Source organism: Pezoporus wallicus, unplaced genomic scaffold (assembly GCF_028554395.1).
Source record: "Pezoporus wallicus isolate ANWC-B61680 ecotype Strahan unplaced genomic scaffold, APGP_CSIRO_Pwel_v1 scaffold_6446, whole genome shotgun sequence".
Classification (NCBI taxonomy): Eukaryota; Metazoa; Chordata; class Aves; order Psittaciformes; family Psittacidae; genus Pezoporus; species Pezoporus wallicus.
Window position 1 is genome coordinate 6,725,318 of NW_026636264.1, and position 15,248 is coordinate 6,740,565.

Consider the following 15,248-nt stretch of genomic DNA (forward strand, 5'->3'; position numbering starts at 1 on the left):
TGAATAAACTCTGGGAGATAAGTGGATTGAGAGCAGCAACATGGAGAAGGACTTGGGAGTGTTGGTTGACAAGAAGCTGAACATGAGCCATCAGTCTGCTCCCGCAGCCCAGAAAGCCCACCACTTGCTGGCCCGTATCAAAAGGAGCGTGACCAGCAGGTTGAGGGATGAGTGGATTTTTGGATCTGTGAGACAGACATACAGCATCTGTCAATTCAGTACTGCTGACAGTAATATCTCTGCTGCTGAAGTCAGGATTCACTTGGTAACCATGTGACAGGGCCCATAAGTATTCAGGTGGACAGCTAGCAAAATCTAAGGTCTTAGAGATGGTATGTTTTATGCATGTAAAAATCTCACCGAGAACCCACTGTCCCACTTCATTAGACAACTTCCCTGAAAAAATAAAAAAAAAAAAAAAAAACCCCAGAGAAAATATAGTTCTTCTATTTGATTCCTCTTCTCCATGAATCACAGAACCACAGAAAATGGTTGAGGCTGGTTGGACCTCTGGAGATCACCTGGTTCAAACCTCCTGCTCAAGCATAGTCATCTAGAGTTGGTTGCCAAGGCTGTAGGTGGCTTTTGGAGATATGACTTTTGTATGTATCCAAGCAGGAAGACTCCATCACCTTACTGGGCAACCTGTGCCAGTGCTTGGTCACTCTCATAGTAAAAATGTGTTTCCTGATGTTTAAAGGGAATCCTCTGTGTTTCAGTTTGTATCCATTTTCTCTGGTCCTGTCAGGATAAGGCAATTGTAATTTTACATATAACTGTATTGTACAATTGCAATGAAATACTTCAACATGCTTTCTGGAGTTTTTTTCTGATGCATTTTTAAAACCCCTGGTAGCAGGGCTACTTAAATGAGGAACTCCAGGATGGATCTAGACATTGAGAAAGTTATATCTGAACTCTGCTCAGGTCCAAAACACTTGATGGCATTCTCAGTCTTGCAGGACAAATACTGCTGCCATAACCTCCTATGGAGGTGGCAACCAAGACTGTTGACCAAGCAGAACTTGAGTCAAAATTGTTGGTTTTAATCACAGTATCCCCAGAAAAGGAAATTAGTGGCCTACTAATTAGTAGTCTGATATTGCCAAGGTCAGTGAAGCAGGTTCAAGTCTTCTAACTTGAATGCTTCTATTGAATTTTGTACAAAATATTTCACTGCTAATATTTGTTCCTAATTATTCTCCTCATGCTATTCTTGATTTCTGATTCTGGTTTTCCTTTATGTTTCTGATATGGCTTTTTTGAGTGGTCTCACAACTGCAACACTTAATCATCCAATGTCTCAGCTGTAATAGTAGAAGTAAAAAAGGTGCATAAATTGATTGGCTCACACATTATAGATTTTTAGTTCCTTAAGAAAGTCCTGTGTTTGGGTGTTTTTCTTCAGTAATTCCCACTGATGACCCTCCTCTAGAGTATCTGTGTCCTCCATAGCACTGTCATTGTGGTTAGTTCTGTTATTTTAAATGTGATGATCTTTCTAACTTTTTTTTTCTTAGTCTTACTTTTTCAGATGGGATAATAGTTCTCAGAGCAAAACTGGCTTCTTCTAGACCTTTCATGATTGATTGTTTTGTAGTTTTCTGGCTCCCAAATACTTATGTGACTAGTTCTTCCTTGTTTGTGATGACTTCTGATTAGTTGAAACTCCTTCCTATTTCACTAACACAGAAGATCATACCAACTGTTGAATATGAAGTCTTGGACGTGTAGCTAAGTAGAGCTTAACTGACGGTTTACTACTGTCTTAATATAATTTAGCTGGTTTACTGTTGGTTGTTGGTGTCTTTTTTTTTCTTCACAATTCTTGTTTTGAAAATCTCCGTTACTACTGACGAGTCAGCCTCATCATTTGAGTGAAAACAGGCTTCTGAATAGGGCATTGAGGTATTTGATATCCTGTGTTCTTCTGAGATACAGTTTGAAACCTGGACTCTGATTTGATATGTTCATTTTGTTATACTCAGTCCAAGCATTTAAGTTATGGTTTTCTCAGTCTTCTAAACACATCAGATTTTTCCACGCTATAGCAAATTTCTACACAGTTTATATGGAAAATTGGGTTAAGACAAAAGTCTCTTCTCAAGGAACAGGTTTATCATGTGACTCTTTTTGCTCTAGAATTCAGATCACAAGCGTTATTTTTTCTTCAATGTTTTATTTCTGACAGTCTTTCTTACTTGTTTTACCACTTACTTGTGGTTTTCACCATCTCATGTTGGAGGACATTTTGCCAGCATCTGAATGTATCTTTTTGCCTTTGTTTGCTAAGGACTCCATAGTGTGTCCATCAGACACAGTCCAGGAGGTCTAACATGGAAGACCCAGCACTACCTACACCAGGAAAAAACAGTTTGGTTTGGATGTTCTTTTTCTTACCATTTATTGGTTTTCTTGGTTTCACACACCCTGCCCGGAAGGAACAAATGCACTTTGAAATTATTCTTGGCCAGATTACATATCTATTACTGCAATAGGTAGGGCTGGTGTGGTAGTGAATCAAAGAACTATTGTGTAATGATTTAGACATGCAGAACTAGAAGACCAGAGAGTTACAACCTAAGTAGAACAGACAAAGGTAGCTGATATGTCCTGGCAGAAAAAAAAATAAAATAAAATTAGTCCACTACTGTTTGCACTGTTTGTAGTGAAATGCTTGCTTGGGTTAAGGAAATGCAGGAGGGAAAAAAACATTTTCTTGGTGACAGAAGCAGCAGATTTGTGGTTTCAAAAGTGCTGAAGGCAACTCAGAACTGCAAAGATGCATCTCTCAGCTGCCAGTGTTATTCCAGAGAAAATAATAAAAGCTGCCAAGGTGCAGACTTTGTTCCCAGATGATTCCCTGGCAGCCTCTGAACTGCCATCTGGCTGGTCTCCTATCAGTTCGTTTGTGTTTGCTGCCTGTAAGCAAGACAACTGCCCTTGTAGGTTCACAAACAGCAGCAGTCTGAGATGTGTTAGAGTTGATGCTGTGCATCTGACTGGGGGCCATGAGTCCGTAGCCTTGTATGCCCCAAATGGTCCAGAGTGCCAGAGCATATGCAGATTTGTTTTGTAGATTAGTGTGGAGACACTGATCTCTTCCTGCTGCCTATTTCAGGGCAAGTTTTACATCTGGACAGCTTGTATGACAACCACTAAGTTTAGAAGCAAAGGACTTAAAGCTGGTAAGGTTAGCTCTATAAGGTCTGTCTACCATCAAGGAAGTCATTCCTGGGACAGAGTGGAGCAGGCTCCCAGCCCAAGCAGCAGATCACCTGCCTAATGAAGAATGTGATTTGGTTTCCCTGTGCATTGAGAAAACAGGTGCTTGGCATGGAAAGTGGCACTCCTTCCCTTCTCCTCTTACTGAAATCATTGATGATGCCATGTCTGAGACTGTGCAAGTCACTGAGGTGTAACTCAGGTACTGCCCCAGTCTGTGACTTGTCATGTTGAATTGCTTTTCTACAATAGAATAATTAGGACTGATTCAGCACCTGATATCCTGAGCCTTATCACGGTGGATTTCGGACTTCAGCATGGCTTGAACTATACCACTGTGCTCCTAATAGTGCTCAGCACAAAACTGGCTCATAAATGGAGTGACTGACATTCTCTTGGAGCAATATAAGCAGCATCTCTATAAAGGAAATGTTTAACATTTGGTGTCATTAAGCCATGAACTTTTGCAAACTTTAAGACATCTGACTTGGAGGGTTGCCTTTGGCTTCCTCATCTCAGTATTAAAGTGTACTTGGTTCATTAAGAGAAAATTTCTAATGAATTCTCTAACTTCATGTGAATATCTGGCAACCAGATGAATGTTGCTTCACAGTAACATGATTTATATCTTTGACACTTCAGTCTTTGCATGAAAGTGACATCCTCCAAGGAAAATAGCTTGTTTCAGAATAACATTCTGGGTTTGGAGAAAGATTTTTATTTTGCTGTTTCAAAATAGATTGGAAACACATGAAGAGATTAAGATATGCATAAGAGAGTAGAATAGGCATAAAAGTGCTTCCTGCAAGAATGATGGTTGTACTTTGTAGGGCCAACTGCTGCTGAGAAAACAATTGTTAATGTAATTGTTACAAATTACAATATAAAACAATTCTTAGAATTATGAAGCACTGTGTTTATTTTATTTTTTTTATTACAGAACTACCAATTAAACTTCCCTTTTCTACAGTAATTCTGTAGTGAGAGACTTTGATTTAGGGAAATCCCACTACAATTCACCCAGTGAATTTATTTTTTTCATTATTTAGCCAGGGGTGTGGGTGGAAGTTTCTCCTTAAAGAGAGAAGGATGAAAGCCATTAGAACATTTTAAAATGTTATCAGATGTAACTAGGGGAAGAGGGAAATATCCTGAAGAGTCAGATGCAAGCCCTAGGTAAGTGGCGTACAAAGTGGAAATCACTGAAGCAAAAAATTGAGGCTGAAAAGCTCTTCTGGAGAAATATATCTCCTCTTATGCTTCTGCCTAAAAGTCCTTTTAACTCCACTATGTATTGCTAATACAGGGAGACACCAGCCTGTGTGTACAACAGAAAAACCCTTGAAAATGCTGGCGCTTTCTTAACAACAGTGTCAACCCCTCCTCTTTAGGCACCCAGTCTGGTTTTAGCAGTGACTTAGCAGATGAGTCCCAGACCTGCGGACTGATTCTTGGCAACCTCTGTGAGGTATTAATGCTTTTGATCCAGTCAAGAGCTGCCTCTGAAGAACAACTGGGGGTAGGTAAGGGTAAAGTTTCCTTCTTTCCATTGGTTACATGGAGATTTTGGGCAAACTTCAGGCAGGGCCAATGTGTTAGGAGTTGCCCAAATCTGGTAACCTGATAGAGATGAATCTGCACCACCCCCCTAGGTGCATTCCAAGTAGGCCCATGTACACACACATACACACATACACATGTGCGCATAGGTAAACACACACACAAAGATACTCTGGATCCCAAGCAGCTAGGCTTAGGCATTCCATCTATCCAGCAGATGCCCTGGGATATGCTGCTGTCCCCTGTTGACTCAGGCACACACACATAAGGATCTCTCTCCACTGACCCCAGTTCCCACAGCCTCCCTAGCTGCTGTTCATCAATGGCCAGCCCACAGAACCCTGGTCTCTCCAGTGTTCACCCCTGGCTTAAGGCCACTTTTGTTCCCAGCTCCCAACATCCTACCCTGCTCACTGGCTCATTCAACTACAGTGCTTGCACACATACATATGTACCCAGTTGACATGCATGCACCCCAGTCACTCCAGTCATAGCACCACAGACACAGGGGCCTCCAGCCTCTGGTCCCATCCCAGGGGCTGTCACTGAGATCCTCAACACACACCTCTGCACGCAGGACAGAGTCCTGGCCCTGGAAAATAGCTATAATTGAAAGGCCAGGACATACTGTGCCAGTCAGGTGCAGGAGCGAAACTAGGGTCCCACAAGCAAAGTATAGACACCTGTTGGCACTTAGTAAAAATTCTCATGTATTTTGAAGGGTCTCAGTTTCCTTTTGGCATATTCATATCTCCTTCTGTTGGGTTTTGAGGGTTTTTTGTCTGAAGGTAAGTGCTTGAAAAGGAGATGATGGCAATGTTCTAGCTGCTGTACCATGGGAAGAACAGATGAATGAAACCTCTTCTTCCCTCATTCAAGGGAGATGTGCCGAAGAACACGCAGTAGAAAGCCAAAGCAGATGGTGAAATGTGATGTGACTTTGCAGCCCAACACTGTGGAAATTCCCAAGAAGGAGAGAAGCCACTGCTTCTGCTTCCTCTTCCTGATTCTGTTTAAGTTTTTTCACTTGATGACTCTTCAAATGCATAAACAGCTCCCACTTTCTGTTCGTGCCTTGGAAAGTAATTTATTTAAAGTTTCCTGGAAAACAAGCAGATGTCCCCTCTCATGCTCTGCCTGACTCAATATCCTCTTGGTCACATTAAAATTTGGCCCTAGACCCCTTGCAGAACTGTGCAAAGCAGCAGAACCTCTCTGTGCAAGCCACCACACATGAATTCCTGTCTTTCCCATCTCGACCACCAGACACATTTGTTTAATCTGCATCTCTTCTCTTCCTGTGTGTTTAAACATGCCTATGACACCTTCAGAAAATTAAAGAAAAAAGGACAGAGGAAATAAGGAGTTAACTACTCCTTAGGAAAAAAAAATAGGAAGAAGAAAATTCAGGCATTGAATCAGGATCTATAAAAAACAGACTATAGAAACACACAAAGGAGAAATATTTACAGGGAAATAACACTACTTCAGAGACAGAGTTAGAGAAGTAAGGTAACAGTTCACAAATCTCAGGATCATGTGAGCTGTAACAGAGACTTTGGAGAAGTATTCAACACATGATTCTTTTTGTTCATATCCAAAAGTCCGGGTGGATTAAGAATAATCAACAATGAATCACAGAATCACAGAAGGGTTGAAGTCGGAAGGGACTGAGTACTCCAATGCTCAGTCGCTCTCACAATAAAGTTCTTCCTCATGTTCATGTGGAACTTCCTGTGTTTCAGTTTGTTCCCTTTGCCTCTTGTCCTACCACCTGGCATGCTCTCCTCATATATCTTGACACCCTCCCATCAGATACTTACATACATTCATCAGATCCCCCCTGAGACTTCTCATCTCTAGGCTGAACAGACACAGTTCCCTCAGCCCTTCCTCATATAAGAGATGCTCCATACCCTTAATCATTCTAGTATCCCTTCACTGAACTTGTTCCAGGAGCTTCAGGTTTCTTTTGTAAAGGGAAGCCCAGACCTGGACACAGTACTCCATATGTGGCACTACCAGGGCAGAGAGGGAGGATTACCTCCCTTGACCTGCTGGCAATGCTTTGCCTAATGTAGCTCAGGTACCATTGGCCTTCTTGGCCAAAGGGCACGTTTTGCTCACTCATGGTTAGCTTGATATCCACCAGCACCTCCTAATGCTTCTCTTCAGAGCTGCTTTATAGCAGGTCAACCCCTAACCTGTAGTGGTGCTTAAGGTTATTTCTCCCTAGGTGCAGTACCCTACACTTGCCTTTGCTGAACTTCATTAGGTTCCTGTCCATTCACCTCTCCAGCCTGCCCAGGTCTCCCTGAATGTTAGCACAGCCTTCTGATGTATCAGTGACTCTTCATATTTTTGTATCAACAAGCCTTCTGAGGGTACACTCTATCTCTTCATCCTGTATTGAGCTCCTTCAGAGCAAAACTTGCTCATATATCAGAAAAAAAATTATAGTGGTACATATTTGTATTTCTCCCTAACATTTATGTTTTCCCTTTTAAGATTTCCAAGGAGACTTTACCTCCAACAAGAACCATGCCAAAAAACCATTCTGAAAAATGTCCTTGACAGCTTCCAGCACCAGCAAATATGCAGCCATTTCAGACCATCTCCTCTGGTACTTAACTGTCCTTCCAGTAAAAAACATTCTCCTCTATTTAGGGGTCTGCACGGCAGGTTTCCATATGTGTCTGGGGTATATAAACTCTTCTTACCGTTGGCAAAGGCCTATCCAATACAGTCAATGAAGTATAAAGAGCAATTCTTCTCATCTTCAAGTCCAAGTCATACGGTCAGTTGAATCACTCTGTAGAATCCATTGTCCAAAATGGGAGCTTAGAGACCTAAATAACTTATCTACATGATGAAACACTTAAAACTCATTCCAGCTCATTACTCATTTGCCTATACTTGAGACACCCACCTGGGACTGGCTGCCATGACACAGGAGCTATGCATTCTTCCAGGGCAGCTGGAGGTCAGGTAGGATTCTCTTCGGCATCTCAAATAGCACTAATGCTCAGGCAGCTGAATCCCAAGCCTCATGTCTAACCTTAATCACTGTTGTTTAAGATCATTCTAAAGTCTTGGAGACTGCTTCCCTTTAGGAAAAACCTTTCATATATGTAACAGCATTTGTCATGGTTCCACTCACTCTTCTTTCAGTGAACAGTCTACTTTAGTCTTCCTACTCCAGACTCACAGAAATTCCTGGAGTCCATCCAGCCACAGCTCATCCTCTGACTGGATCCCAACACCCTATTGCAGCTGAGACGCTATCCATTCTGACAAGATTAAAACCATTATTTTACTTACCATGCAAATGGGAACCCAGTTTATGCATTGCAGGAAAATCACTGAGTTTTGCTAGCATCAGTAAAAAAATGTTGAATAACTTTCATACTCAGTTTTTCTAGCATTGTAAGATTGTTTTAGATACAACTATAAGTTAGCTGATGACACCCCTCCTGGAGTTATGATACTGATTATTCCTAGATAAGATCAGCTTTCTGTACTAACTTTTACATTTTATTATTACATATTATGACATGATATGCTATATTTTGTTAAATAGTAAAACAAAGTATCATGTCTATAGCATAAAGTTATTAATTATAATATAATATGTAATTTTACTGTTATGTGTTATTTCCTATCATTTTGCTAGTTTGTCAAGACTTTGTGCTATTAATAGTCTAAATTAATGAATAAAAAAACCCTGTGAAATGTAGCACCATGTTTTACCTGAAAAGCATTTCTTTATTTAATAAACAAACTACAAAATTGCCTGAAACAGAAGGTTCAGGCAAAATAAGGACAATAACATTAGTTAAACATATTGAGTCACTACCTGATGATGAAACTATCATGCATCATTTTTGCTAATCAGAGGATATTATGCAACATGAGTCAGACTGTCACTGATCTACAAATTAGCTATATAAACAGAGCTGAGAAGTGTGTTCAATAGCTTAAGACTGAAACTGTGGCAGAAAACCTTAGTCGAGGATGAAGACCCTTTCTCTTCTCCTGTTGCTATATTTGGCTGTCTCTGCTGCTTTTCCTGTGGCTCCAGAAGCAGAAGATGAAGGTAAAACCCTACAGCTTGTGGAGGTAAGTATCTTTTAGTGCATTTCTAAGTTAAACATAAGGTAGTCTGAGAGACAACTACAATTGCAATTCTTGTCGCAGAATATGGCTTGAAAGTAAAAATCTGCCATTTTGCAGAGACAAAGCTTTTCCTGTCAGTCTAGAAAACACATGAAAATTATGTGGAACTTATTTACACAGAAGTAATCTGTATATTGAACTACTTCATTTTTGATGCTGTCAGTAAAGTAATAATAAAACTACCAAAGAATGAACTCTAGCAGCAAGGGTATGTGGCTGTGCAGAAATAGTCAAACTCAGCAGCAATTCACGTTTCAGAATGTGCTTTGAAACTTGTGACATGATTAGTCTCAGTAACATAAGGGGGGAAAGCTGCTTGAAGCAGGGATGTATTTCAACCTTTTGCTGAGTAGATCTTCTATGGAATAGTTTATAAAAAAGGACATTTGTGAGAAAACCTTACGTAGACACAACACTATTTACTGGAGACAAAAACGTTGAAATTTAGTAGGAAGACCTGAGTTCCTGATATCATATTTAGTAGCAAAAAATAAATGGCATGATTTCCAAATGCTGACTGTTAGGTAGTAGTCACTTGCTTTGTTGGGAGTCCTGGCTGTGTGGAGTCTCACTGCCAATCTCTGTTTCCTTGAGTGAGACCAGCTATAAGTTTCCTCATAAGTTTTGTTGTTAGAGTAACTAGGCAACGTAAAAAAATATGGAATTAATTATTAATAGTAAATATTGGATTTTAAATACATTTTTTCCTATAAGTGAAACAAGAAATTCAGAAAACTGTATGACAGCTGTAGGTTGTGTCTGACTCTTCACACAAATTCCTGGGAAAAAAAGTGCTATTCTTGCTCCTGGTAAACACAGGACATGTTTATATGGGAATAGTTCAAGATCAATTTTAAGTGTGACTGAAGACAGTACTGATATGCCACAATGATCATTTTTAATCTTTCATTCAGAATTATCTACGGAATTTCTACGATCTTCAAAGGGATCACCAGCCTCATTTAAAAAACAAGGGTGAAAATCCCCTTGTTGCAAAGCTCAAGGAAATGCAGGCATTCTTTGGACTGCAAGTGACTGGGAAACCTGATCTTGACACTTTAGAGATTATGAAAAAACCTAGATGTGGTATACCTGATATAGGGCAATACGTGTTCACAGCAGGGAATCCCAAATGGAAAAGAAATAATCTGACATACAGGTAACCTTTCTTTTTCTGGTTCAAAAAGGTGTAAGTCTAGCATTCCAACTTTGGGAGCTCCCAAGTAAACACATCATGCCATATTTGGACATCTAGAGTGATTAACTGATTTCTGGAAGACAGACACTCTAGAAGGCAGCATCTAAAATGAAGCCGTTATTAATTTTCATTCATGAAAGATATATCTACGATTTTCAATTTTTACATAAGTTATTATTTTTTCAGCTAAAATGTTGTATTCCTAGCAATATATAGTATGTCGGGTTTGCCTTGAAGGATTTTGAATTACACTCCAAAGATGAGACGAGCTGATGTAGATGAAGCAATCAAAAAAGCTCTCAGTGTCTGGAGCAATGTGACACCACTGACATTCCGGAAGGTTGAGGACAAAGAAGCAGATATAATGATCTCTTTTGCTTATAGAGGTAATATTGGTATCTTTATGCATTAAGTTGACGTCTGCAGTCATAGAAGTAATTTAGGATTCTGAGGGATTTTTTTCTCTTCATTTTAGATCACCGTGACAACTCTCCTTTTGATGGCCCCAATGGGCAGCTGGCTCATGCTTTCCAGCCTGGTGAAGGTATTGGTGGAGATGTGCATCTTGATGAGGAGGAAGCCTGGACAAAAGATGGAAGAGGTAAGGACTTTGTAACTGGATCAGTTTACAGTTTCACCTCGTAAACTCTTAACTCACGTGATGCTTAGTTCGTGAGTCTGATTACAAGCAGAAAGTGAGCAAAACTAGCAGAAAGCAGAAATTGTCCTTGGATTTTTTTGGCCAGACATTTTTTAAGTATTCATATAGATGTTCTGCTACAATATTTTTGAGTTGTGATGTTGATAGCATTACTTACAGCCTCCCTTATACATGGAATGTATTTTGGGAGGATGCATAGATGTTTCCCGCTTAATCAACTGTATTTTGGGAGGATGCATAGATGTTTCCCGCTTAATCAACTGTATTTTGGGAGGATGCATAGATGTTTCCCGCTTAATCAACTGTGGTGAACACTGAAATAGATTTACCTTGTTTCATATGATTTCCTACAGGATACAATTTATTCATTGTTATTGCCCATGAGCTTGGCCATTCACTCGGTCTATCTCATTCAAATGATCCTGGAGCACTGATGTATCCAACTTACTCCTACACGGATCCTAATGAATTCCTTCTTCCTCAGGATGACATTGATGGCATTCAAGCCATCTATGGTACGAAAAAAATATTTCTATTTAATATCTCTAACTGGGAGGCTGGTAAACACTAATAGGAATATATTTAAAATTTTCTTATTCCACCAAATGTGAAGTTTAATTGTTGCTGAACTATGAATGACGAAAGAGAAAATTCCTGGGAGATAACTTCAGCTGAAGTCCAGTCCTGCAAAAAACTTATTTTGGAAAGGATGAACACAACAGGTTTTATCAACGTTAAAGGTCTGCTTTTAGTGACAGATTTTAGCTGAAAACCATATACCTTCTCATTGCCTGTAAAGAGGGCTCTTAGTGTGCTCATAGACCTTCTGAACACTGTCTTTATATTTCTTCATACTGAAAGATAAAATATTCTTCCTATAGGACAGTCAAATGCTGCTGTGCAGCCGACAGGACCCATAACTCCACAAGCTTGTGACCCAAATTTGACATTTGATGCTATTACTACCCTACGTGGAGAAATAATATTCTTCAAGGGCAGGTAACAACAACAAGCATATGTATTATTACATTAAAATATTCAGCAGTTTTAAAAAAATCTGTAATCCATGATGCAAAACTGTCTTTTTAGAATGTAGTGCAAAGAGAAGGGAATGGAGTAGAAAGAGTCGCTAGAAAACGTATTTAAACAAGCAAGAGATCTCAAATCATTAATCCTAAGAGCCTTTGCTGATGAGAGCAGTGAAGGAAATGAGGGCTTGTAGGCTGTTTTCCAGCTCTTCTGCTGCTGTGGCCACTGCTGCAACAGACTTGTCTCTGAGTGCAATTCAACTCATAGCAAAGCAAGAACATTCATATATCCCTTAGCAATGGGTTTGTGGGTCCCACACTTTAACCTTTCCACTATTCCCCAGTACAAGAGCAGGGATAGAACTGAAAGCTGTGTCACATAGAAAGACATCTGTTAGGCGGTTACTGAAACCAGCTCTTTGTCTGCTTGTCCTACAGAGAAATAGAAGGGCTTATATTCATTTTGCCTGATTTTAACTAAGGTGCTAAAATTAAGAGTGTGGTCACTGTAAATTTCCTTTACATTCAGTGGAGAGGTTTTTCACACTTAGGTACCCTTCTCCCTCTGTTATACTCCAGGAGCTCTAATAATTATTTTGCACTTATGATTGGATAAATTGCATAAATTTTGTTTAAATCAGATATATGCTGCGCAAACATCCCACAAGGACAGCGACAGAGCTCAATTTTATCTCACTGTTTTGGCCAAAGTTACCATCAGGAATTCAAGCTGCTTATGAAAACGTTGAGAGGGATGAAGTTTTACTTTTTAAAGGTAATGAAATCTGAAATCCTCTACTTTTTCTAACCGGTTACTCCCTGCTCCTTTGCAAACTATACAGTTGCAGAATTCAAGGTGTTTTTAAAGGAAGATCAGTGAAACAGAGAATCTAGTTCTCTTCATTTCTAGTTCCTCTTAAGCTCTAAAATATGTCACTTTATGCAGAAGAAATTGTGGTGAATCCAGTTAGCAAATACAGGCATTTGTACAGTACTGTTACTGATATGCTTATTAGTATTTTGTGATACTTTGACCAAAAAAAAAAAAAAGCATGTTCACTGAAAAAACAGTCAATCCTTTCCTTTCAAGGTGTTAAATGTCTCAACTTCATTATGCACATATTACAGTACCTGATACATTACAGTACACAATATATTACCATTTCTGAGTATGTTAGAGTATCCAAAATTACAAAGCATTTTTATTAGATATATGCCCTTCTTAATCGCTTAATTTAATGCACATTGTCTAGTTTTCAAAATATTATATGGCTCTAAAATCAAATAATATTATAGGAATCTAGTAAACTCAGTATCCCAGACCAATATGAGTGGACTAGCTCATCAGCCTCCAGCCCTCCCCAGGTTGTTACCTAGACAAATACTTTATATTCATTTGGAAAAAAAAAGTGGTAAAAATACTATCCATACACCTTACGATTCTAATGTTTTACTCATAAAGCTAAAAGACATTTCCATTACCTTCATGATGTAGTTCCAATGAAAGAATTAGAACCATTTTCTAAAGTAATAAACTGAAAGGGATAATTCTGATGTCTAAGACACCCAACTCCTTATCTAATACACAATTAAATGCTCTATAAATAGCAAAACCAAATGAAATGTGCTTATATTTTTCAGAGGATAAATATTGGGTTCTCAGGGGATATGACATTGCACCTGGCTATCCTAAACCAATCTATCGTTTGGGGTTCCCGAAGACTGTCAAACGAGTTAATGCTGCTTACAGTGATGAAACCACAGGAAAAACATACTTCTTTATAGCTGACAGATACTGGAGGTAAGATTTTAATGTTCGTATACTAAAAGGTATATTTTCACTTGTCCCTAAGAACTGATGTATTACTATAAAATTCGAGTGTAGTAATGTTTAAACCAGGAATATTCCAGAAATGTAAACAGGATTCTCTGAAAGTTTAAAAATTGCAACAATTTGCTATGAAATGTAACTTTTTCAAAGGACATTTTTCCCTATATATTTGTGCCAGGAGTGTAATTATTTGCAATGGAATGAAACATATGCTCAACTACAGAGTGACTTTTCTGGTAAATTATTCCTTTTTTTTTTTTTTCTCCACAACAGTGGAGCTGCTTTTCAGTGCAATGTTGTGAAGGTGTCCATGTTTTATTCACATTTCAAACAAAATGGATTGGTAGTAAAAAGTGTTAGAATTTAATTTCTCTATGTGATTATAATTGTCCTCCAATTGTACAGTTGGTCATATTTATAATTCAAGTGTAGCCCGTGACAAATTTCAGAGATTGATTTTGTTTAACTATATGGTTGACACTAATACATGTATGTTTCAGGACTGTGCTACTGTCTTATACTCCCAAGTTATATGTTTTGCTTTTATATTGAACTGGATATCCATTACTCATTTTATGTGCAAGTGATGCACAAGGCTCTGGTCAGTCCAGAAAGGCATTAATGAGTTCCTGGCCTGCATTCCCAAGGTCTGTGAGACCCTTCTTTTAGCAAAGGCAGGTTTTTCGAATCTCAGGATACTCATAATGTGAGAACCTTAATACATAACAGGAAGAATCAAAAAGGTGCATTAACTATTCTTTATAAGACTTCTTAGTAACCATAGAGTTGCATACGTGTATGAATTTGCTTTGGACTTTCAAAATACTGTCTGCTTCCTCACAAATTGTAATGATGTTTCCTCTGTTAAGATATGATGAAAACAAAAAATCCATGGATCATGGTTATCCCAGGAAAATAGTCTCCGACTTTGGAATAACTGGCAGAGTTGATGCTGTTTTCCAGAAAGGTGGTGAGTAAAGCATACCTTTAATCTAGGTTTACTTGAATATTTGAGCCTCTGTAGGTAGGATCATTTGTTTTCAAAAAACCTGTTATTAGTCTTAATGAGAAGGAAATTAAAAATAACAAGCATACATGGGCTGCTCATCTTGGGTTTGATTTTTTTTCCAAAATATTAAAAAGAAGTCACCTATGAAATATAACTGTATTAAACATTATTTCTAGGCTATGTCTACTTCTTCCTTGGAACAACTCAGTTTCAGTTTGATCCTCGTTCCAAACGGATTGTTGGACAAATGAAGAGCATCAGCTGGTTTAATTGTTAATTGTAATGTTTTTCCATATGCACAGTGTATGTTTTCATTTGCTAAATTTTTCAGCGTTTCAGGACAATCAGCTCAGGATGAATTTCTGCCCAAACTGTTTGGGAGCATAGCCTTATTTATTGTATACCAAAGATATTTATATAATGTATCACAATTTTACCTGCTATATTTAAGTTTCCTAATAAATTATGGTTTTCATATCATTGTGTCATTTATGTCTTATTTGCATAGTATTTTTATTAATACTTAAGAGCCAAGTCTAGCTTCCAAACACTAGAAAATG

At 38.7% G+C, this 15,248-nt stretch overlaps 1 protein-coding gene and 1 long non-coding RNA gene across 3 annotated transcripts in view; one reads left to right on the plus strand and one right to left on the minus strand.

Annotated features, from left to right (window-relative positions):
- Positions 1 to 8,057: 8,057 nt before the first annotated feature.
- On the plus strand, positions 8,058 to 15,176 carry LOC130594090 (interstitial collagenase-like). The gene is made up of 10 exons (XM_057399783.1): positions 8,058 to 8,904; positions 9,876 to 10,120; positions 10,397 to 10,545; positions 10,635 to 10,760; positions 11,174 to 11,335; positions 11,702 to 11,819; positions 12,490 to 12,623; positions 13,490 to 13,649; positions 14,549 to 14,649; positions 14,865 to 15,176. Exons 1-10 carry the CDS (start codon positions 8,800 to 8,802, stop codon positions 14,963 to 14,965), a joined length of 1,401 nt encoding a protein of 466 aa, XP_057255766.1. The 5' UTR covers positions 8,058 to 8,799; the 3' UTR covers positions 14,966 to 15,176.
- Positions 10,539 to 15,248, minus strand: part of LOC130594096 (uncharacterized) — a 37,869-nt gene continuing 33,159 nt past the window's right edge. For both annotated transcript variants that reach the window (XR_008970975.1, XR_008970974.1), the window contains 2 exons: positions 11,150 to 11,330; positions 10,539 to 10,740 (listed from right to left, as the gene is read on the minus strand). This is a non-coding gene — a long non-coding RNA (uncharacterized LOC130594096). The remainder of the gene's footprint in view (positions 10,741 to 11,149; positions 11,331 to 15,248) is intronic.